The sequence below is a fragment of the Eucyclogobius newberryi genome, unplaced genomic scaffold (assembly GCF_026437365.1).
Source record: "Eucyclogobius newberryi isolate DKJ021-1_F unplaced genomic scaffold, fEucNew1.0.hap1 SCAF_18, whole genome shotgun sequence".
Taxonomy (NCBI): Eukaryota; Metazoa; Chordata; class Actinopteri; order Gobiiformes; family Gobiidae; genus Eucyclogobius; species Eucyclogobius newberryi.
In genome coordinates this window covers 25,229,445-25,253,407 of record NW_027315812.1, presented here as the reverse complement: position 1 = coordinate 25,253,407, position 23,963 = coordinate 25,229,445, and the positions used below count along the sequence as shown (strand labels likewise).

General features: G+C 40.8%; 2 protein-coding genes across 3 annotated transcripts; one reads left to right on the top strand and one right to left on the bottom strand.

Annotated features, from left to right (window-relative positions):
• Positions 1 to 627: 627 nt before the first annotated feature.
• On the bottom strand, positions 628 to 10,693 carry mief2 (mitochondrial elongation factor 2). Of its 2 annotated transcripts, none has more exons than XM_072451164.1 (8): positions 10,527 to 10,693; positions 7,450 to 7,607; positions 6,938 to 7,103; positions 5,840 to 5,937; positions 4,966 to 5,142; positions 3,655 to 3,818; positions 3,423 to 3,575; positions 628 to 2,157 (listed from the first exon to the last, which is right to left on the bottom strand). In XM_072451164.1, the coding sequence occupies exons 2-8, from the start codon at positions 7,585 to 7,587 to the stop codon at positions 1,647 to 1,649; spliced, it is 1,407 nt and encodes a 468-aa protein (XP_072307265.1). In that variant the 5' UTR covers positions 7,588 to 7,607; positions 10,527 to 10,693; the 3' UTR covers positions 628 to 1,646. The 2 variants fall into 2 exon arrangements, with proteins under 2 accessions (XP_072307265.1, XP_072307266.1); XM_072451165.1 differs by having other exon boundaries at positions 10,530 to 10,693.
• Positions 10,694 to 17,784: 7,091 nt separating this feature from the next.
• On the top strand, positions 17,785 to 22,771 carry LOC140364799 (C-C chemokine receptor type 9-like). Its single transcript, XM_072451162.1, has 3 exons — positions 17,785 to 17,822; positions 17,952 to 18,005; positions 21,422 to 22,771. The coding sequence occupies exons 2-3, from the start codon at positions 17,955 to 17,957 to the stop codon at positions 22,487 to 22,489; spliced, it is 1,119 nt and encodes a 372-aa protein (XP_072307263.1). The 5' UTR covers positions 17,785 to 17,822; positions 17,952 to 17,954; the 3' UTR covers positions 22,490 to 22,771.
• The last annotated feature ends 1,192 nt before the right edge of the window (positions 22,772 to 23,963 follow it).

Here is a 23,963-nt window from a genome sequence, read left to right as displayed (position 1 = left end):
TACATTCCGGATGCACTTTAAAAGAAGTCCAGCTCTGTCCTGGGCTGTGCTCTGGACTCGGTGCAGGAGGTGGGGGACAGAAGGGTCCTGGCTAAACTCACATCTATGCTGGACCATGAGTGTCACCCTCTGCAGGACACTCTGTCCACTCTGGAGAGCAGCTTCAGTGAGAGACTGATCCACCCTCGCTGTGTGAAGGAAAGGTTTCGCAGGTCTTTCCTTCCTGCTGCTGTCAGACTTTATAACAAACACTGTTAGTACTGAACATGTGAACATGTGTTACTATACTGTCATATTCATGTGCAATACTGTCATACCCATGAGCAATACTGTGACATAATGTCAATCATCCTGGTGCAATATTTTCTGGCTCTATAACAGCTGTAAATAAGATTGTTATTTTTATGGGTATTAAGGGTATTAAAGTGTTTTTATATGTTACGTTTTTTTTTTTTTTTATTATATATTTCTGTGCCTAATCTGTATCTGTACCTAATCTGTGTTGCAACACTAAAATGTCCCCCTTGTGGGACAAATAAAGGTTATCTTATCTTAAAAGAGCTTTGGGAAACTGAAGGAGAACAAAGCACCAGGGAAAGATGCTCTGAAAAATTACATAATGGTGCATTCTATTGAACCAATCGAGTTTATTGCAATTTCCCATACACATCAAAACACATATTCTTGGCACAAATTCTACCTCCACAAGATTCATTTTGAAAGCAAAAGTATGAGGCTGAGGTTAAACAAAAATACAAAACAACATAGCTACAGAATATACGGAAACAATATGACAGAACCAAGTATGAGTAGCGCAGCGCTCATGACAAATGCATCGTTACATAATCTTAACACGTAAATCATGATAATCTTTAGCACTAAGGTTCCAGATACTAAAACGTATAAAATCCAGGCCTTAGGCACAACCTCTGAAGCAAAGTTTAATGTAGTCCTGAAAAGTCCATTCATGGTTTTGGCAAGCTGGATTTACTGAGAAAATAGCCTTTAACAGACTTTATTGCAGTGTGTAAACCCACCACAGACACCATTATGGCATGTTTCTTTCATTGAAAGAAGGAGCCGTGAGCAGCAGAAATATTAAACACAAACCAGGCAAGTAGGCGACAGATGTAGGGCTGCACAAAATTGAAAGATTGTAATATGTAATACGACTTTGACAATGTGGAATTTAGTATCTGGGCCCAAATAACCAAAAGGCATTTCATCATTTCTACATAAGCCATCCATTAAAGTGTCCCCCCGATTTGTCACATAACTTTAAAATGTGGGACCCCTCCTAGTTTTGCTTCCAATTGTTTATATTTTTTAGCAATTGGCCCTGATGAAGTAGTAAGGGGGTAAGTGGCAAACCTGATGCATCCCTCTTCTAAATTTAATCTGAAAAACATACTAAATAAATAAAATGTGTTCGTTTTGAATTGAATAAAATAACCAAACCATATTTAAAATGTTTAAAATGAATAACAAAAAAAAAGGTTAACTTTATTCCTTTTTTTAAGTCCCACATTCCCACATATCTTTACCCAAATTTCTATTATTTTGTAAAATAATAAAAAGATGATTGGCATTTGGCAGAATTTAGTTTGTATAGAATTGTGCAGCCCTACATGAATAATGATTTCAAGTTACATGAGCAGAATCTCGGGCTCGGACACGGCACAGTAGAGCATAAAGCCCATCTGGTCAACCTGATCCTCCGTCAGACCATTTAACAGATTCACCGCTGGTTTGAAATAACTGTGCAACGCCCCTTGCTCTAGGTAGCCAATCAGCTCGGTGATACACTGCTGAAACCGCGCCTCCAGACTGCTTTCTGACCAATCACTTTCACTGTCGCTGAGGTGGAGGAGGAGATTGGCCAATGGGGCGGATTCGAGGGGACGGAGGGCGGGGTTTAGTCTGCATATAGACTTGAGTATCTTGAGCAAGAGTCTGCGGCAGCCGTCGTCCGCCAAGTCGAGCTGGGTCAGCCGCTGTGTCTCCCATGGATACAAGGACAAGTGCCAAGCGTTACCCCAGGGACAGGTGAGCTCTGGCTGGGCCGTCAGAGCCACGTCACCTTCCCTCAGCACGGGCAGCATGGAGATGAAGAGGTCCGAGTCCACACAGCCATCGCCTCCTGTGGCACTCGAAACTCTAAGAATATAAAGTCACATTTAGGTATGTCACATTTAGGTATGTCACATTGTCAACGTTTTTGGTTGTAATCAATTTGAGAAGAAATTTCTCACCAACCAGCTTCACTGAATAAAACTGAATTAATTTCAAAGTATGGTTTGAAAACTATGTTTTGAAATTAACCCTGCGACGAGCTGACCCCTGTCCAGGTTCTACACCCCACCTACGACCCCAAGTCAACAAGTTTCGACATTTCACTTGATTTTACAACATTTATACAACTCTGTATAAAGCCGTTTGGCTTTAATAAGTTATAATGTGTGCATAAGTTTGTAAACAAAATAGGAATAGCAAATGATATATACATGCATGTACTGTATTGACCCTCATTTATCAAACTTCCGTACGGCAAAATATAAAATAATATAATATATAATAATATACGTGGTGTACGGATTCATCCAAAAGAACAGCACATTGTGCATTCAAGGCCAAACAAGCGCCAAACGACTTTTAACTGCATAAAACATACTGCCCCATGATCTATTTGTCATTGGGGTCAACAACAAAACCGCAGTTAACGGATTGTAATTTAGCAAAAGTATGGAAGATTCTTCTTTTATGAGCTTATTGCAGTAACCATAAAACTACTGCATAAATCGACTTTATAATTTGGAGACACCTTGTGCAGGTTCATAAATAATTTAAAATCTGGCGTGTGAACAAATATACAAACTAATTTACCATTTTCACTGCGATGTTGATAAATGAGGGCCATTACATTCTGAAACCAAATCTGAAAATGAAAACATGGGTTGCAATAATCACACATCGGGAAATATTTCTTGAAGGAGATATTATAGATATATTATGCATTTTTCAAGTATAGTATTAAACTATAGCATAAGTAGACATCATTTAACATTTTGTTCATTGTAAACCACAATAGTGATGCAAAATGGGTTAATAAAAGGAACAGATTCATTGACTTCCTGTTCAAAACTGCAGAAGTGATAAGCTCCACCACTTCAACAAGGCAACGTGACATTTTAGAGCTCTACATGTGTCACTCGGAGTCTTCATTTTTCAAATACTCACAACTAAATACAAAGATGTGAGCGGGGATTCTTTAGTTACAGGCCAATATATCAAACCACATCTTTGAGTAAACTAATGATGAGGAAACACCGTCACAACATGGAGAAAAGCTCATTCAAGCCGATTTCGCTTAATATGTCTCCTTTAAAGAATTGAACATTATTGAGCAATAGGAATCCACTCACTGAATCTCCAGCCTGAGGTCGGCTCCTCCCAGCACCGGTCTGACCACACAGTCCATGGTGCTGCTGATGGAGGGCCAGTTCATGGTCTCCATCACAGACTTACTGAGCATGCTCACCAGGGCCTCTGACGACAGGTAACCGCCCACCAGATGCCTACGGGAGAGACCGGACCCTTTTCAGCAGCGTTTACCAAAAGAGAGTATCGGCTTTGATAAAGATGAATCTGATTTACCTGTCCCAGTAGCTCTGCCCCCGGGGGAAGTACTCCAGGTTGACCCGCCGGACCATCCAGTGGAGAGGGTGTGTGAGAAGTGTCTCCTCTCCAGGGACAAGACGCCACAGAGAGGACTCCAGCTGAAGAGGCACCAGGAGACAGGTGTGGTCTGCGCTCAGCACCTAAAAGCACGACAGGCAATAGTTTTACTCAGAACATCTCACACAGACAGACCAGAAGAACAAGGAGATGGAGATGTCACAATATCAAATGTAAGTGTTATGATTATGGAGAGAAGAGACATGTGGATTGACTAAACAAACATGCGCGACAGGTGACATTATTTGGAGAGTTCATAACTTCTACTGATAAACATACCAAAGGATGTTCACTAAAGGTGAGCAGGGTATATCAGGCTACTATCGTTTTATCAACGCGTTAACATTTTATGTGAAGCCAGTCTTTCGTCTTTTGAGGGGGGAGGGGGTCCAGAGAGAGACGAAAAAAATTACGTCTTTTCAGCTTCAACCCATTTTGAGATGATCCCTAAAAATAAATGGGGGGAAAAAGGACCTAATAATTAGATCAGATTCCAAATGTGTGTGTTTTAAAATTAATGTGGTCAACATTATTTTTTTAGAGTAGCTATTGTATTTGGAAGAGAATGTGCAATTCATTTTAAAATAACTTAAATTAACTTTTACATTTTTGCATGATTTTCCTTGTCAAAACTTGCAGCTGTGAAAGAACTCGGATTACTCACATCAGATTTGACATGACATTTCAATAAGCTGACTCTAGAAATCAGATGATCAGAACACAAAAATCTACGGTAAATGATCAAAATTAATAAATCATTTTTTTTCCTGAGCATGGCCTGTCAAACAGATAATTATTTCTCTAGTATGTGGCCAGCCTTTTAGAATCAAACTTTCTGAGTAATAAAATAAAATACAAATAAACAACCAGATTAAAAAGCACTTTACTTTGAGGTTTACTTTTTAGAGTATACTGGTACATTGAATTAAAATAACTTAATATTGTTTATAAACTTATAATCAAAAAATGTCATACATGTTACCATTTTCATAGATGTTTTTGTTTAATTACAAAAACAAAGCACAGAAATATTACCTTATACCCTCATTTGAAAGTCTTTTGTTGATACTTATTATAACTCTTTTTGTAGCATTTCTTACTCTAATTGCTATACTCGATATTCAACTTTTGCACATCTTCAAAGCAACAGTCAAGATATTATAATGCCCTCCAAAATTAACCAAATAATGCTCAAAATCCCCACACTAGAGGACATGATGGCGTGTGTACCTGCAGGCTGTCCAGGAGCGACCCGCCCAGGTTCATCTCTCCCAGGGGCATGTCCGGGTGTCTGCAGCGGAGGAAGCCCTGGATCTCCGTGCAGATGTCCAGAGCCATAGCCTCGGCCTTCTGGACCTCCTCTGGACTGAGAGCGGCCCGTGTGTGGTAGAACTGCAGGAGTCGCTCCTGTGGGTGGGCATTGACCATCAAAATGAGGTTCAATTATCACGGAATGTAAATGGACAGCAAATATACCACAAACCTGCAGCTATGTCACTGTATACCATAATATTTGAAAAGATGTTCTGAAAGTTTAGATGTTTTTTTACATATCCAAATAGACTATTTAGAGCGTTTAACGATGTAATAAGATTGCTCCCTCATCAAAAACAGAGCAGGAGTTGTATTAAACTTCATTCCAGCTTGTTTAGCAAGTCCTCTCCCTTTAAGCCTCACAAAAACACTCCAAGCTCTAATTATGACGTCAAAAAAGGTTGATGTTTGAATAACCGAGAGCTCCAGAACTGTTTTTAAGTCCATAAATCATCGCCAGACTCGCTCTGAGCATTTCTGCCTCAAATCACAACCATTACAACTGAGTGCTTACATTAGCATGCTGGGGGAAGCTAGCTTTTGTTTATTTGTCCTTTGTAATGCCCTCTGCAGACAGTAGATGGAGTTCTAACACAAATCCGGATGAAATAAAGTAATGTTTGTATTATTTTAAGTTCTAAAACATGAGATGGCACAGCTTAAGTACTCGAGAGCATGTTACAATACAAACAATGCAGAATATGTGTCATTAATCGGTTTTATTATTATTATTATTTAGGTTTCGGATTTCCCAATGACATCTTTCACAACAAAGACAGACTGATTGTACCTGCAGAGTGAGCGCACACAGCAGCAGCCTCTTGGACTCGGGCTCCGCTCCACGCTGCCCCTCCAGGCAAGAGGCCGGGGGCTCCTGGCACAGGTCCCCTGGAGAGGAGAGAGGACCAAACACATGATCATCACCTCTGAATCACCAAATAACAGCTACATTTATCAGAATACTGGAGTTCTCAGATTATTCCCATTTCATGTCATTTCATGTAAATAGTTTGATGTGATTAAGGGAAAACTAATGTGGCAAAGATAAAAATGAAAGAGGAAATGTTAAAGATGTAAATAGTAAAATTCATCAAAAGTTAACAAATTAACACACATTTCTTTTAATCAGATCTAATTACAGGGTTATCTGATCATCCTAGTTATCGGACTTTGACTGACCATGTAAATGTACCTAATGTGGTCAAGTAAAGTATAAAAGTACATAATACACTGATCAATACAGACAATATCAGTTGTCAGATTATATAAACGTCAAGCAAACTGAAAAATCAAATTGGAGTCATTTTGTTCTGATCTGACAAAACTGTATATGCAACAATATTTTCTGATTACTTCAGTTCTCAGATTTTTCTGTTCATAAATGTAACCAGTGTTAAAGAGTATTGTTTGGACTGAAAACAACAGTTATTTTAAAATACTGTATCGAGTGTAGGCATTAGTGTTCAAGACAGTCACAATATTCAACTTTCTAATTTGATTTTGATTCTAAGGAATAGAATAGGCAACACACAATGATAACAATAAATACACATTTTTCAACACAAAATAATAGTCCTTTCTTTATGCTACCATGTGGTCTTTTTAGTTCTGCCAAAGCTAAAGATCATTCTAAATCTGTTCAGGAAAGGTCACATTTGTCCTGCTGATGAGATTTTTTTTGTAGTATCGATACATGTCCAAATGATCATCTTGTTTACTACTCATTTTAGTATTGTATTGTATATGATTTTTTAAACTTTTGTTAAACCTAAAAAGGTACAATGTAGTTAAAGTAATTGCAATCAAATTAATCAAGCTAAAATATTCCTAGGTTGAATTCTATTTCACGGTAGTCTTTCACTCTGGAGTTTTCATGAGTGCAGTTTACCTCTCTGTTGTTTGGTTGCCGTGGAGACATGCTGCAGCACCACACCCTCGATGCCCCTCCTGAGCAGAGTGGGAGAGGAAGACGCTCGGCTGATCTCCTCCCAGCTCTCGACCATCTTCTGCTCCACCTTCTCCTCCTCGGCAGCTCGGCCGGCGCGTTCGATCAGCTGCACACACAGCACCACTTCTGTTTCAGTGTAACAAGTACACAGTGCAAATCATGTCAGGTACTTCACTCTGACTGTAAACTGTGTACATAATAGTCGGTTTGATTTTATTTGTAAATTCTAAGGTTTATGCATGCCCTTTTTGATCTATTTTGCTACTACTTTGCTTCACTGACAATGGCAATGATGAGGAAACGCTGTTGTAACAAGGTTAAACACTCATTTAAGTGTTTTTTTTTTTAATCGTATGGGCCCTTTAAGAAAAGAGAAGTAGAAAAACTAAAGTTAAGATGTATGTATTTTTACAACCAAGTCCAAAGAGCAAAGTATTGTCCAGAACACTGACCCGTTTGACCGCCAGTGTCGCGATGCCCAAGATGGCCGCCCCGCCAACGCCCAGGACCAGCCGGGCGTTGGAGAGCAGGAAGTTTATGACCACGGTGATGCCATCCTCTCCTCTGCGCCGCGTGCTCTGGAAGTACATGGCCTCCCACAGAGGTTACCCTGCAGGCAGAGATCAAAACTCTATAACACATTTGTTTGGTTCTGGTTAAAGAATGCATTTGAGATTGTCAACTTTAGAGACAAGGCTACTTTTATGGTCATGTTTGAGAGTTATACATCGATTGTTAGTAGAGCTGCAACTATTAATCCCGACTCAAAACTTTTGGCGACAGAGCATTCTCCCGAACAGCACCCCGACTCTGGAACTCCCTCCCCCAACCTGTCCGCCACTCTCCCTCACTCACAACATTCAAATCCCACCTCAAAACATACCTCTTCACCCAAGCCTATGACCTCCCCTACCCCTAGCCTCCTCTACCCCATTGCCTACTCTTCTACCCCCTGTTACATCCCCATCTTTTTCTCTCTACTTCTTCTGTCTTGTTCATTTTATCTGTATATTAATGTGTTCTGTACGTGTTGTCCCCCCTGTCTGTAAATACCCCCCCCCCCCTTTTTTATTATGTTCAGCGTCTTTGGGTCACTGAAAAGCGCTATATAAATAAAAGTTATTATTATTATTATTATTATTAGATGTGACAAGTCAATTATAAAAATGTAGTCATATTTTGATAACAAAAATACTTTTATAACAAAAACAGTGGCAATCTGTAATAAAAAAGTGTCAAAAAAAAAATCATATATCTAAAAACTTTCAGTCACCATATTTTAACATTAATATTGTGTGTAATGTATTTCTCTTGTACATTGATACGTTTTTAAATACATTTTCAACATTAATATTGTTGAAAATGTATTTAAAAACGTATCAATGTACAAGAGAAATACATTTTGGACTATTAGACTATAAATCGAAAAAGTAATCACTGACCAGAGACTACTAAAATAATAGTTAGTTGCAGCCCTAATTGTTAGTACTGTATATCATTTCTAAAACTGACATAGCCAATTTAGTTTTACAAGCAACTAAATAGAAATTAAAAATCAGAAGCCACAAAAAATCGAATTTCAAAATGATTTCATGTAAATCACTTTCTTTGGTTTCTATTCACACTAACAACGGTCCTATTTACAGTCAGAATGAAGTATCTATGCTTACATCTGCCCTCATGCTCACAGAGGGGGTGGGATTTAAAATCAAACAAAACAGTGGAAACTCTTAACCCACACCACTTTTTCCATTATAACTGGCCTACATCTGAAAACCACAGCTGTGATGAAACTAATATAACTGCAGCCAAGTAAACACAAGAGAAAAAAGAACTATATCACTGCTCAGTTGCATGCGAGTAGAATGGTTCACTTTTCTATCTTATTTTCTTTTGCCAATTATAGGTGCTTTGATTGCTTACAAATACCTTGAAAAACATGTATTCTTACTAAGGGTGCATCGATACCGGAAAATGTAATGGACCCGTACCTCAATCAGCGATGTTCATTTCAGCGCAGTAAATATGGACAAGCATGCTTTCATTTCTCACTAGTTTATTTTACATTCTTTTCAACAGCTTTGCAGTTGAGTTCCTGTAATTGAGTATGAATAATAAAGAAGACTATGATTAGCCTATTACTATGATATTAAAAAGTTGTAGCATTTTAGGAACAGTTTGGATAACGGCTTCAGCAGTTTTTCAGGAGGTCATCTTGTATCTGTTGATTTGGTCAGATACTCAAAGTATCAGTATCTGAACTGAAATAGCTGAATCGGCGCATTTGTAATTCTTATTGTGAGCGTTGTCTTTTCTCTACATATTTAAGGGTGTCATTGATAGAACTTTACATAGAGTTCTTACTAAAAGTGCACAAATATAATAAAAAACGTCCTCAAACTTCATAATGTTTTTGTCTCTTTGACAAAGCTTTCCTGACATTGCACGTGTGACATTTTTGAACCAGATAAATCATTTTCCAAAACACAAATTTAAGGTTTTCAAGTTTTTCCAGTTATCATTATTATCCAATTTTTATCATAGATTTACATAAGTCAAGTTACAGTTTGCCAAGAAATAGAAAAATAAAAGATGAAAATTACAGAAAGTAGTGCCGAGTTCTAAAACAGAATACCTCTGTCTATGTCATCAATAAGCGACATTATTTCCATCCAAAATGCAGATACTCAACAAACAGAATTGACTGAAAAAATCATTATTTTAAATAAATGTGTCATTATGCTTTATTATTATTTATAGAATCGTGAATTGTGTAATGTGTATGGATTTTGGCCATTGTATACAGTTGCTTGGTAACAGTTGTGGAGAGTACCTCTCATGTCCAACCCGGAAGTCAAATGATAAACACCGGAAATAAGACACCCTACAAGTACCTCTAAATCTTTCCATAAACTATACATTTTGTCATCGTGTTTCAAAGCCCAATGGAACAAGAACTTTTAAAGAATACGACAAAGTCTGAAGAATAAAGTCTGGCGGTAATGCAACACTTGGATGCCAACCGCGATAAAACAAAACAACAACATTTTGTCATATTTTCTTGGCCACCTCCATTCACATTAGCTTTCATAAGAGATATACACCTTCTTGTCTCCTTCCCAAAGGCGCACAGACCGAGAATGCTCTATAAATAGTCCGTGCATGAGCCTCTCTGGCAGAGGTTCACGTAGGACAACCATGCAGCGCACGTATGTCACGTATCACACCCATCCAAAACCCCGCCGCTGCGTAAAAGCTGCCAACAAAGAGTAAATAATGCGTATTTCATGGTCATTTTTCTTATTTACATCCAACGTCACTACGGTCGCATTACATTGGAGACAAATTGATTCAATGTGCACCATCAATTAGTAAACAGGTTAAAAAGTTAACTCGTGCGTAGGTGTTTGAAATCACGCCTCCAAACTTGTTTAACTAGCTAAACCTGGTCCAGATGCTAATAGTGCTAGCAGTCAACTAACTTGCCCTCGTAAAGCTACTCGAATCTTGAATAAAATGTGAGCCTTACCACAAAAATGAAAGTATAACGCTGTGTAATCACAAATCATGAGCCTTAACCCGAATCCAGGCGCCCCGATCTTCAGAAAATACGTAAAAAGTCACTAAAGTCCATTGTTGTGAAAGGCGTAGGCTGAAGGTAACAGCTGCTCGGGCTTCTGCTACTGTGGAGTAACTGTGCGAGGCAGTCACAGCGCCGTCATGTGGTCAAGGTGTGTAACTGCGGGTCAATGTTAAAGGAGACCTAATGTATTCTGTTTTTTTGCAGGTACCGGTACTTAGTTTTGAAATATAACATAAGTAGATCATAGTTTTACATTGTATTCATTGTAAACCGCAATCTTGAGCTAAAACAGCTTAAAAAACAGGTCCATTGAACACATGTATGCCTGGCTCCAAGTGCCGCAGTGTTGTGAGTTTGATTCCCGACTCCGACAATTTACTGCATGTCCTCCCGTCATTTCCTGTCAATAAAACCAAGGGGCCACAAAATCTTTTTTTAAAAACCTAACCCAAAAAAAAAGTAGCTATGTGACATTTCAGAAACCTACATGTATCATTGATTTTAAATGTTTCTCAGCTCTAACAAGGTTAGCTCATTAAAGTTTCTTTCTCATAATGATTGTGATCTTACTCTTTATTATATTTGTGAGATTTATCTTATTATTATTTCTAAATATCCCGCTGACCGCTCTCTACTTCTCTGTGATTATTGAAAATATTCAGACCCTCTGTTAAGCACAAATGTTACATAGCAATTTTTAAATAAAAATGTGTGAAATGTCTCTATGACTTATGGCTTATCAGCAAGTCAGTCTATTACCAAGCCATTTTAGATCAATGTTGTGGTTTATAATGAATCTGAATGTAAAATAATGATCTATGCATGTTATAATTTAATACTAAACAACAGTGTACTTTTCTGTTGCCACACTGAACTTGTCAAGTCAATGGTAATAATTCACCAAGGAAAATGTTGTGTATTTATTTATTTAAGATATTGAACTAAATTGATTTGGATTATAGGCCTCACTACTTATTAGGATCACACTACTGCAAGTGCTGTCATTCAAAGTGTGAAATCAGTCTACTTCATGTGTGATTATTTTTATCTCCTCTGTGAAATGACTGTTTGAGTTATTTCTCCGGAAACCAGCGTCGACATATATCACACTGAACAGTTTAGTGGTGTGCTTTTTAGAGACTACCTCATACTATCAAACTGCAGCTTACAATATAAATAGTCTTAAATCTAACACATTTTTGCATTAGTCGGAATATAATCCTCTCCATTTTATGAATGTCAATAATAATGTCGGCCCAGTCCTTAATCGTTGGTTGGGTTTGTATCAAAACTGGACTCAAATGCGTCTTGATTGGGCTAGAGCAACGCCGGCGTCTGGTATGTGGACTGCCGCTTCTGTCCCAACGTCTTTGTTTTGTTAGTCGTTTCCATTGTTTTGTTTTGTTCCCGCGTCTCTGTGTTGTCTTCTGTCTACATCCCTGTTCCTTAACTTCATCGGACATTACTGCACCGTCCATCGCTCATCTCCTCCCTCACTCCTGGACTATCTACTGCCCTAGCCGCCAGCTAACAGCTGGCTTAACACCTGCGGAGGTCCGTCATGGTATCGCGGGGCCTCCCTGCCGTGCAGACAAGGTCTGGGGCAACCAACGCCACTCACTCCACCAGCTTCAACACCCGGTCCACTGCTGCTTTTTCACAACTCTCTGCCCACCAGCTTCTAGTTAACCAGCCTCTAGCCACCGCCAACATTCTAACTGGATTACTCTCATCTGCTGCTACGTTCCATCTCCTCCTCGGACTATCACTCCCACGCCTCCAGGCCACCGCTCCACCAACTTCTCGCCTACTCACCTACACCGCTGCTGACCTTCACCTCCTTAACCATAACCACCGTCTCCCAGCTGCTGCTGCCTCTGCAGCTAGCTCAGCTGGGATCCTTCGCCGGCCCCGCTACATCCACAGGGGCTCTGGTCTCTCCCATAACCAACACTCCAACGACGGCTCACCTATCCCCTCACTCTGGACTAGTTTTCGCCCCCCTGTCACCCCCACCTGCCGCACTGCCAACCTCAGCAACCTCCGCCCCCCCACCCCTGCGCCCCCATCCATCTCCGCGCCCCCATCCATCTCCCTTGCACTGCTGAACTGCCGCTCCCTCGCCAACAAATCACCTGTTATATCTGAACTGCTACTGGACAATAACATTGATCTGCTTCTCCTCTGTGAAACATGGCAACAGCCCCTGGACTTCTATGCTCTCAACCAAGCCACTCCCTCCAACTACACTTACACTGCCATCTATACCTCGCCTTCTCCCTCCCCAACTCTATCACCGCTATCCTGATCTATCGTCCCCCAAAGCCCCACCCCTCTTTCCTCACTGAATTGTCTGAACTCCTCACCATCGCATCCTCTCTCTCTGCCCGCCTCCTACTCACTGGTGACTTCAACATCCACATTGACTGCCACAACGCCCCACTGACATCCGACTTCCTCTCTCTCCTGGACTGCTTCCATCTCACCCAACATATTGACTTCCCCACCCATACCAAAGGCCACACTCTGGACTTAGTCTGTTCCTCTCTCCTACCCATATCTAAGCCCCACCGCCTCCCCTTCCCACTCTCTGATCATCTCTGCATCCTTTTCTCCGCCCCCCTACCCTCGCCCCACAACCCCAAAAAACGCACCATCACCTACCGCAATATCAAGTCAGTCAACCCCCTCACGCTCTCCCAGCTCATATCCTCTGCTTTCCCCCCTGACTCCCCCCCTCTTCCCCCAACGACTATGCTGTCATGCTCAACACCACCCTCTCCGACTCCCTTGACTCCCTAGCCCCCTGGAAAACCTCCTCCGTCTCATACATCAACCCCGCCCCCTGGTACACCCCTGAACTCCGCACCATGAAGCAGACTGGCCGCCAACTCGAACGACTCCTCAAAAGAACCCGCCTCACCGTCCACGCCGAAGCTTTCAAATTACACATCTCCTCCTACCGTGACGCTCTCCAAGCCGCCAAATCTGCCCACCTCTCCACCCTCATCAACAGCTCCCACCGGAGCCCTCGCACCCTGTTCTCCACCGTCAACAAGCTGCTCCAGCCACCGGACATCACTCCACCCTCCTCCCCTGACCTCTGCAACTCTTTCCTCCTTGCCTTCAATGACAAAATTTCCAAAATCAACAGCTCCATGACTGCAGTCTCCATTAACTCCATCACCACCCCCACCCCTGCCCCCCCTCCTCTCCCTGACCACCCACCCTTCCCTCCCCTCACCACCTTCTCCTCTGTTAACTCCTCTCATATCATAGACCTCATCACCGCTTCCAAAACCACCACCTGCTCTCTCGACCCCCTCCCAACGACTCTAACCAAGGCCTGCCTCCCTGCTCTCATCCCCCATCTCACCACCCTCTTCAACCAGTCTTTATCCCTCGGCCATGTTCCTTCCATCTACAAACTGGCCTCCATCACCCCCATCCTCAAAAAACCCACCCTAGACTCCGCCAACCTCTCCAACTACCGCCCCATCTCCAACCTGCCGTTCCTCTCAAAAACGCTGGAACGCATCGTCGCCGCCCAACTTCACACCCACCTCCAGTCAAACAACCTCTATGAACCCCTCCAATCTGGCTTCCGCCCACTTCACAGCACTGAAACAGCCCTGGTCAAAGTACTCAACGATCTCCTCACCTCTGCAGACTCCGGGGCCCTCAACATCCTGTTACTACTAGACCTCAGCGCAGCCTTTGACACTATAAACCATTCCATCCTCCTACAAAGGCTGCGCCAACTGGGTGTTGAGGGCTCTGCACTTGACTGGCTCACATCCTACCTCACCAACAGGCAAGAGTTCATTTCCCTCTCCGGTCACTCATCCACCCTCTCCCCAGTAACGCAGGGGGTCCCCCAGGGCTCAGTCCTCGGCCCCCTCCTCTTCATCTGCTACATCTTCCCCCTTGGTCACATCCTCCGCCAACTCAACCTGGACTTTCACTGCTACGCTGACGACACCCAGATATACCTCACCACCAAATCCACCCAAAACCCTCCCCTCAGCCACATCGAAGCCTGCATCTCTACAATAAAATCATGGCTCACTCTCAACTTCCTCAAACTGAACAGTGACAAAACAGAGCTCCTCCTCATTGGCACCAAATCCACTCTCAATAAAACTGGTCCCTTTTCACTCAGCATCGACACCTCGACCATCACCCCCTCTACCCTGGTACGCAATCTCGGTGTCATCATGGACCCCACCCTCTCCTTCACTCCCCATGTCAGCCACATTGTCAAGACCTCATACTTCCACCTCCGCCGCATCGCCAAAATCCGACACCGCCTCACCCTCCCCGCTGCTGAATCCCTCATCCATGCCTTCATCTCCTCCCGCCTTGACTACTGCAACTCCCTCCTCACTGGCATCTCCTCCCATTCCCTCCATAGACTCCAAATGGTCCAAAACTCCGCTGCCCGCCTCCTCACCCACACCCGGTCCCGTGATCACATCACTCCCGTTCTCCGCTCTCTCCACTGGCTCCCCATCAAGCAGCGCATAAACTTTAAAATACTCCTCCTCACCTTCAAAGCTCTTCACCTCCTTGCCCCCCCCTACCTGTCTGACCTCCTCATCCCCCACCGCCCCACCCGAGCTCTCCGATCCTCCTCTTCTTTCACCCTGGCTGCACCAACATCCCGACTCAAAACTTTTGGCGACAGAGCATTCTCCCGAACAGCACCCCGACTCTGGAACTCCCTCCCCCAACCTGTCCGCCACTCTCCCTCACTCACAACATTCAAATCCCACCTCAAAACATACCTCTTCACCCAAGCCTATGACCTCCCCTACCCCTAGCCTCCTCTACCCCATTGCCTACTCTTCTACCCCCTGTTACATCCCCATCTTTTTCTCTCTACTTCTTCTGTCTTGTTCATTTTATCTGTATATTAATGTGTTCTGTACGTGTTGTCCCCCCTGTCTGTAAATACCCCCCCCCCCCTTTTTTATTATGTTCAGCGTCTTTGGGTCACTGAAAAGCGCTATATAAATAAAAGTTATTATTATTATTATTATCATCCATTTCTTATTGATGGCTTTTTTCTTGCAGTCAGAAGAACGTTCCAGATTTATCCATTTATTGTATCCATGGCAGGAGTTTTGAGGTTAAAAAACATAAATCTGAAATCAAGTAGGACGGTCATGTCAAAAACCATCTGAAGCTCTTTGTTAATTCCAATATTTGTGAGCAACAGGACAGTCCCAGGACACGTGATAGTGGTTTGCCTCCTGCTGCCACAGTTTCTCCTGCAATTAGCATTTCCTTTTGAACAATGGACACTTTGACATGGTGTTATGAAAAAACATGATACATTTTCCCAATAGAATTCTTTCTAAACATTCTGTCGTCCTCCACTGAGATGTACATTTATTTTCCCATTCTTCATCCGTCAAAACAAAATGATCCCCTCTTTCCCATTTATTTTTAATATAATTAGTAAAGTGGCTGTCCAAACTTCTAATACTTTTATATCATCCAGATTCAGCTTTTATATTTGACTTTGTTGTGATATGGAGCCAGACCCGGGCCTGTATGGATCTATTCTAAATAAGTTAATGTGTCAATGTGTTTATGATGTGCTTTTGACCTTTATTCTTACCACGTCTGTCGCCACAGTGGCCAACTTTGAATAATTTCCTCTTCATTTGTTTTCGCAACAGCACTTCTTTGTTGTGTGGTTTCCTCGTCACAAACTTCACATCACATGGACTGATGGACGCGTTCAGAGGCGCATGACAACACAGGGGTTTTTTCTTCACGCGGTTGATTTGGAAAGCGTGATTTGTGGAGCTTAAAAGTGTTTTAAAACAAGATTGGACCTGGTGAAATGTGATCATGTGTGAAGGGAACGTAGCTGTCGTAGATGTTTTGGTTTGAGTCTGACCACACACTTTTGTTAGTGACTCATACATGTGGAATAGACTGTATAAAGCACTTTTACAAATTGCTCTTTTTAATTGTATAACTAAAATATTAAGATACTAAAATACACAATGCAACTGGACATTAATTGGCGAATGAGTTAAATGTGTTATTTATTTCAGAATCAGAAAAGGTTTATTGCCATTGTCAATGAACAAAATTCTGATTATTGATCATCAGAAGCAATTTTCCATCTAATCTAATCTAATGTACTTAGTAAAAAAAAACTAAAAATTCGGTCCTTTTTAAAATTGTAGTAGAAATTCAGATTCCTGCTCTCAAATGTAATGAAGTACACTGGAAAAACAACCTTTAAGATTGACTGTTGTTGATTCAAACTTCTTTTGTGTTTATTAAGTAAGATTTATTAAGTACATTGTAGTAGTAAGTACATTTTATTTGTATAGCACCTTTCACAGACAGTGTAGCGTTTTATAATTAAAAATAAAAAAGTACAAATGAATGATTAAAATTAAGTAAGGTTTTAAATTATGCTTTAAAATGTACCCAATATTTAGTACTTTTACTCTGTTCCTATTCCTACATATTCCATTAAAACCACACCAAATCTAAAATGTAAAAGTATTGAAGTATCTGAAAACTGCATAGGAATGTGTAGGATAAACAGGAGAGGCTTCCTGGTCGAAAAACAGGAAATTTGGTTGAGTGACGGGGCGATGAAGAATGTGTAGGTTAATTTTCTGACCTCTCCTGAGTGTAAGACGATAGCCTTAAAATTGCATACAGCTGGACCCAGGTGGGGCCCAGGATCACCAGGGAGTTTTCTTTGTCTTTGAAAGGTATAAAAGCGCCTCGATTCGGAGGAACGGGGTTCTTCCTCAATTCGGCTAAGAGGGGACCCAGATTTGTCGACATCTGTATTTGACTGCTGCTTATTCATGATTAAAACCATTTTCTAAATCACGAAGCAGTGTCAAGCGCGTTGTCTTTTGTCTACCCAACGCACCTTCGAAACACCACCTCTGGAGAGGCACCACAGTATCCATTAAAAAAAAAAAAAACTTTTACTTTTGTTACTTTTCACCACTGATTATCAAGATTATCACTCTCGACCGCCCCTTTAGTTTGTTTACCTCAAACTTTGTTATTGAGTGAAGGCGCTAGCACGGCACGGCTTTGTTTGTGAGAAAAGAGAAGGTGCTGCCAGCCTGTCCCACGTGGGTGTGTGGTGTGCTGCCCGAGAGCATAAAAGTGAGCGAGGAAGAGGCCCGCGCTTACAACTGTGACCAGCTGGAACATCACAACAAATCACTTCACTCCACAGCGCCACCGGTGAGGCAGTCGCTCATACTCATACACATACTGCAGAACTTAGTGTACGAATAGTAAACTTGAATGTATATGTGCAGTGTTCAACAGAAAGTGGGGAATTATGTGATTGACGTTGTTTTCTGTTTGCAGACAATGGAGGAGGCAATCTCAGGATCAACTCCAGACTATGATTTCTTTGAAACTGTAAGTATAATTTTGCATGAATTAATAGGCTTTTTCTGGCAAGATTGCTGATTGATTTTGCCTGTTTGTGAAAGAGTAAAGAATGGGAGATTTGTAGAGGTGCTGCATGTTCTAATACCATGTTCTAGAATAAGATTGTTACTTGTGTTAATGCATTCCTCAGAATTACTGTCTTTTCACTTTGCTTTTCCCAGAACTTTCCCCCCCAAAAATGTATTGTTTATGATGAAAAAAATAATATAGAAACAGAAACAGAATAGAACTGAAATTTTGCATTATATATTAATTACTAAATCACAAATCACAACATTTTCATTCTATTAATAATTGCATATTAAAGGAGCTGTTTTTAAAAAATGTTTACAGCTTTGTAGAAAAACCTCAGTTGTATCATTCACATTTTTGTACAGCTTTATAATAACTATTACTACTTAATTAGCCATAATAAAACATGAACAAAGACTTAATTCATAATGAACAAAAATTGTATCAAGCAGGATGAAGGCTTATTACTTAAGTAAACACTTAATTAGGAGGTTATGGTATTAATTAAAGCTGAGGTATTAAATCTGTCTAACTCATCCATAGCTGTCACAAACCCTTTAGCACATTGTTAATATTCATATGCATTTATTTAAGGGCTTTAGAACAGCTTTTTCAGATGGCAAAGTAAAATTGGGCTGGGAGCACCCAGCCACAGCCAATCAGAGTGCTTCTTTTGGCTCAGTTGATACATAACAGAATACATTACTTATAAATAAGTAGACGATGCACAGTCTCATTTTGTCACAAAGTTTGCTTTCACAAGATACACTTGGCGGAAAAGACAAATTGTACTTATTGGTGGTCTGCCATCTCCACCACACACAGCCACAGCAGAGGCAGAGGGGCATTATCCCCTTCAGGACAAGTACATTCAGTCAAATGGCTTTTCTGTCCACGCTGCTTCTGAACCTCACACCCACAACTATCAGGAATGCTAACTTGTATCACACCTTCAAATTTCAGTTAAAACAATGGCTCATTGCACTCAGTACACCTGCTCCCTCTGCTGCCCCCTGCAGGTCACACATGTACTTCTGTGTGTATGTGTGTGTTTGTTTGTTTTCCATAGGGTGTGTATCTGCTCGTTTATGTGTCTGTAGTCTGTTCCTAGATGATATAAGTCCCTGTGTGTTATAATGTAAATAGTGTATATATTACTAATTTCTATATAAAATACTTGGTTGTCTTTTTTTATTCCGTGTTTTAGGCTGACTGTAACAGCTGTCATGGGACTACAGACGTAAAATAGCTTTTTTGCTAATTCTGGCATATTTATAGAAATGTGTATTAATATGCACTCTCCCGGAAATAAATAAATAAATACATTAAAAGTAAGGTACCCCAGATTTAAGCATGTACTAAGCCTGAATCCTTCTGAATACACTATCTGTGCATTATGAATTTATTCTCTTTTTCACACTTTATTAAGGCTATTAAAATGTAGTTAAAAGTGTATATATATATATATATATTATATATATATATATATATATATATATATATATATATATATATATATGTATAATACGTAAAATATGGGACACTGCAAAACTTACTTGCAGATTATTATTATTATAAAATTATAATGTGCAACGTTCACAACATTCAAAACTGTTCCATCAGTGTGACATTTTCCATCACTTCCATCTGATGTAGACATTAACTTCTACTCTTGTTCTTAAAGTGACCTAAATGAGCGAAGCCACTTTCAGTCAAACATCTGCACAACTGTAAATGTCAGACAGTTTTTACATTTTCCATCGTTTCTGTTGCTCCTCACACATGATCTCTTATCTACGCTCTATATCTCCATAAAAGCTTGTGCTGTGCTGCTGGGGCCCCCTCTTTGGCCCCTGTGTTCAGTAACCCACAAGCCCCCTGTGCATAGTTAGCGGGAGAGGAGCAGGAAGCAGAGCAGTCGTGGTTTGTCAAGCACAGACAGACACTACACCTGCACCTGTTAGCGCTGGTTAGCCGCTGTTAGCTCGTGCGTACGTCAGCAATAGCGTGACATCAATGCTCCCACAAGAACACCAACCTACAACGGCAGGAAGTGCACCACAGCTTATCTGTGACAACATCAGCTCACTAACCGCGTCTGATACAGAGGCGACGTCTGTGTTGTTTCAGATGCAATATGTTGCTACGTTTCAAATAAGTGGGCCATTTTGTGTCTAAAATGTATGCATAGAAAATACAAGACTACTACATTTTCATGTTAAAATCACATTTTAGATCACACTTTTATACACAAACTTGACTAATTTAACAGTTTTACACTTAATTCAACTTCGCTGGAATTTGATAAGCAAAAAAGTGAACAACAAAATCATATCGGAAGGAGGGGGGCAAGAATCACAGATCATTATCATTATCACTTGTAAATTTCACAAATTGGTAAGAGAAGCAAAAACATTTACTCAAGAGTACTGGTACACTGTAAATATACTTATTCATGTAGGAGTAAAAGTCTAAAAACTGTTAATATGCTGTATAAAAGTAAATAGTTCATAAATTAACCTACAACATTTTATGGTGGTAACAGTAACTCTAAAAATGGCTTTTCAAGGTCTGTTGAATCTGTATTTGCCTGACTAACTCTAAATCATACTGAAAGAAAATAATTTCCCCATAAAAATGACTCAATATAGGCCTTAGTCAAACTTACATTCACTTGGCTGATGCTACAAACAAATTACTTTTTAAAAAGTACAGCATGGACAGTATAGTAAGGACACATGAGGTGGTGGCTGAGGTGTCCAGCAAAGAGCTTTAAGAGCTGAGTGTGTAACGGCAATGTATTCTATAACTCATATATAACTAATTCTGTGTAATTTATGCCCATGAAGGTTGTTTCATGATGATCTCGTCCATATGGGGAGAGTTGCTTCACGCCACCTCATATATTGGCATAATCACACCTCTTATGTAGAACACAATATGTGACGAAATGAGCTCCACAAGCGCCCAAGCTAATGCTAAGACCTCTTTAAAGGAGGTCTAAATAAAATTGTTATTGTTAAGTCCCTGTGATGGTTAAATATGTCTTTTCGGAGCATTTGAAGTGTATGTTGTCGCCCCCTGCTGTCTCTGGGTGGGAAATCAGCCTTGCACCATTTGCCCACATCAACCCGAAGAAAACTCTCTTGAGAAACCCTGGCCCATTTTCATATTTGGCAATGTTTATGTATGTGATTATACTGTCTCATTTTGATTAAGAAAGTAAGAAAGAAAAAAAGAACCTTTGCTTCTGTTCACTGACGATGTATTTTCACACGAGAGCTGCAGGGGGAGTGCTATCATCAAATATTCAACCATCGTTACATTGTCCAAACCTAATATAATTGCGTCTTTGTGTTTTGTTATCACAGACGTTCTTTACCGACGACCACTATGACGACAACCTCACCGGGCTTCCAGAGGGCGATGGAATGTGTGATCGCACCTGGGTCCGGCACTTCCGTGGAACGTACGAGCCTCCTCTCTTCTGGGTCATCTTCATCCTAGGGGCCGTGGGGAACCTCATGGTCGTCTTGATCTACTGCACCGTCCGCAACCGCATCAAAACCATGACCGACGTGTACCTGCTCAACCTAGCCATAGCTGACCTGCTCTTCCTGTGCACGCTACCGTTTTGGGCGAAAGACGCGCTGATCGAGTGGGAATTCGGCACAGGCGTTTGCAAGTTTGTCTCGGCCGTGTACAAAATCAACTTCTTCAGCAGTATGCTCCTCCTCACGTGCATCAGTGTGGATCGCTACATTGCGATCGTGCAAGTGACGAAAGCGCAAAACTTCAAGAAAAAGAGACTCTTCTACAGCAAACTAGCATGTGTAGCCGTCTGGACATTGTCCATCCTTTTAACCTTGCCCGAGTTCATCTTCGCCAAGGCCAAGCTAAACAAAAATGGCAGCTTTTCTTGCAAGCTTGTTTACTGGGGCAACGCCAACAACCAAACAAAGATCCTGGTGCTAGCTTTGCAAATCTGCATGGGTTTCTGCCTCCCCCTAATTTTCATGATTTTTTGCTATTCCGTCATCATCCGCACACTTCTCCAGGCGAAGAACTTTGAAAAACACAAGGCCCTGCGTGTCATTTTTGCGGTCGTCTTCGTTTTCATCCTCTCCCAGCTTCCGTACAACTGTTTCCTCATCATGGAAGCGACGCAGGCGGCCAATATGACCATCACGGAATGCAGCATGTTGAAGAACTTTGACGTAGCAGGACAGATAGCCAAGAGCCTAGCTTACACCCACGCCTGCCTCAATCCCATCCTGTACGTGTTCATCGGGGTGCGTTTCAGACAAGACCTGATCAAGATAGTGAAGATGCGAGCAGGAAGTTTGAGCAAAGCGGGTCTTATAAAATCGCCAAACAGCTCCAAGCGTCAGCCGTCTGTCATGTCCGACACTGAAACAACTCCAGCTCTGTCCTTGTAAAGTTGGTGGCATCAGTCGGAGGCTGTACTGTGCAGTTCATTTTTTTAATCTGCATTTTTTAAACTTTCAAATGTGTTAAAATGTTGTGTCTTCATTTAAAATATATTAGGAGCACTGTTTTTCACTAGATCATTTTAACACTCAAACTGCCTTCACGGTGCAGCTAAACGCACTTGAACTGCAATTTTTAGCCAATTGTTATTTTGATTGAGCAAATTCAAAAATTATGACAAAAAATATCATTTTTTCTCTTTTTTGTTGTTGTTAAGAATATCCTTTTTTGTGCATTGACGTTTCTTCCAATCTTTCTTTCAAAGCTGAGGCACAGTACTGAACTTGACATAATTTCAAATGCATTAACAATTACAATATATTTTGAATGTCTACAAACCTCACACTCTGACATTCTATGTGTACGAAGTGTAAATATCTGTAAATATGTTTTGGTTTTTTACATTGTGTGTGATTCAGCATTACAGACTTGTTTGCTGCTATACCAATTTTGATGCATTTTTTATGAGTGAAAAATACGAAAAAATAAACAAATAAAAACCTGGCATAATTGTATTTCTTCGTGTGTGTTTTATGTGTTTAGATTTAGTCGACTTAATTTGAAAGCTTCTGTTTACTACCAAAATAAAAAGAATATTAATTTAAATAATAAAATAATAGTAATAACATTTCTTGTCAAAAGTATGACTCCACCAAAAATGATACCAAAAAAGTTACATTTTGAAAGATTTTATCAAGCTCACATCAAGATCCAAATCAATATCAGTAAAAGTACAAGGCTTTATAATAAGTATAATAGTCACAAACCACTTTCTGATGATACTAGAAAGTAGAAAGTGAATCAGATGTGTAGAAATTGTTGATTAAGGGCAGAATCTATGCAATCTATGTACTCTCTGAGATCATACATGCCAGGAAAGGGTCGCTAATGTTTAATCCAAGTACTTTTTAAGATGTATTGTTCTTTACAGCCTAAGTTAATAACAAATATCAACTCCAAAAGCAAAACTTAAAGCTTTCCCTGCCAAGATGAGCTCTACATTCACAATATGTCACAACATGAATAAAAAAGGAGCAACCAACACTTACAAAACCATATCAAAGGGAGCAGACTCAGCTTGGGCATGTTCCTCGTGTCAAAGTGACCGCCACAAAGCCTGACCAGAGCTGAGTGCATGACCAGCAGGTGATCACACTGTGCCAGGCTGATGTGGCTCTGTTCTGCGGTTCTCCCACACGCCAGCAGCTTCCTCTTTGTTTAAGCAATCGACAGACACTTATTTGGTCCTATATTTAGCCCATTTTGGTTCTGATGTGGACTGTGTTTGGCCCTCCTTTAGGACTTGTTGAATGTTCAGTCCTGATCTAGTCCCAACTATGTGCATCCAATTCAACCAAACACGGCTCAATGGCAGAACAATAGAATAAGTAAATAAATCAAGTTTGTTCATGTTAAGAGAAT

What these genes read in the sequence shown, in the direction of transcription:
- mief2 (XM_072451164.1), bottom strand. Translation starts at nt 7,587, where the DNA reads ATGTACTTCCAGAGCACGCGGCGCAGAGGAGAGGATGGCATCACCGTG. An exon ending in CGACACTGGCGGTCAAACGG is followed by an intron (nt 7,104 to 7,449) that starts GTCAGTGTTCTG and finishes CTGTGTGTGCAG; the next exon opens with CTGATCGAACGCGCCGGCCG. An exon ending in CGCTCCTGGACAGCCTGCAG is followed by an intron (nt 3,819 to 4,965) that starts GTACACACGCCA and finishes TCGTGCTTTTAG; the next exon opens with GTGCTGAGCGCAGACCACAC.
- LOC140364799 (XM_072451162.1), top strand. Translation starts at nt 17,955, where the DNA reads ATGGAGGAGGCAATCTCAGGATCAACTCCAGACTATGATTTCTTTGAA. An exon ending in ACTATGATTTCTTTGAAACT is followed by an intron (nt 18,006 to 21,421) that starts GTAAGTATAATT and finishes TTGTTATCACAG; the next exon opens with ACGTTCTTTACCGACGACCA.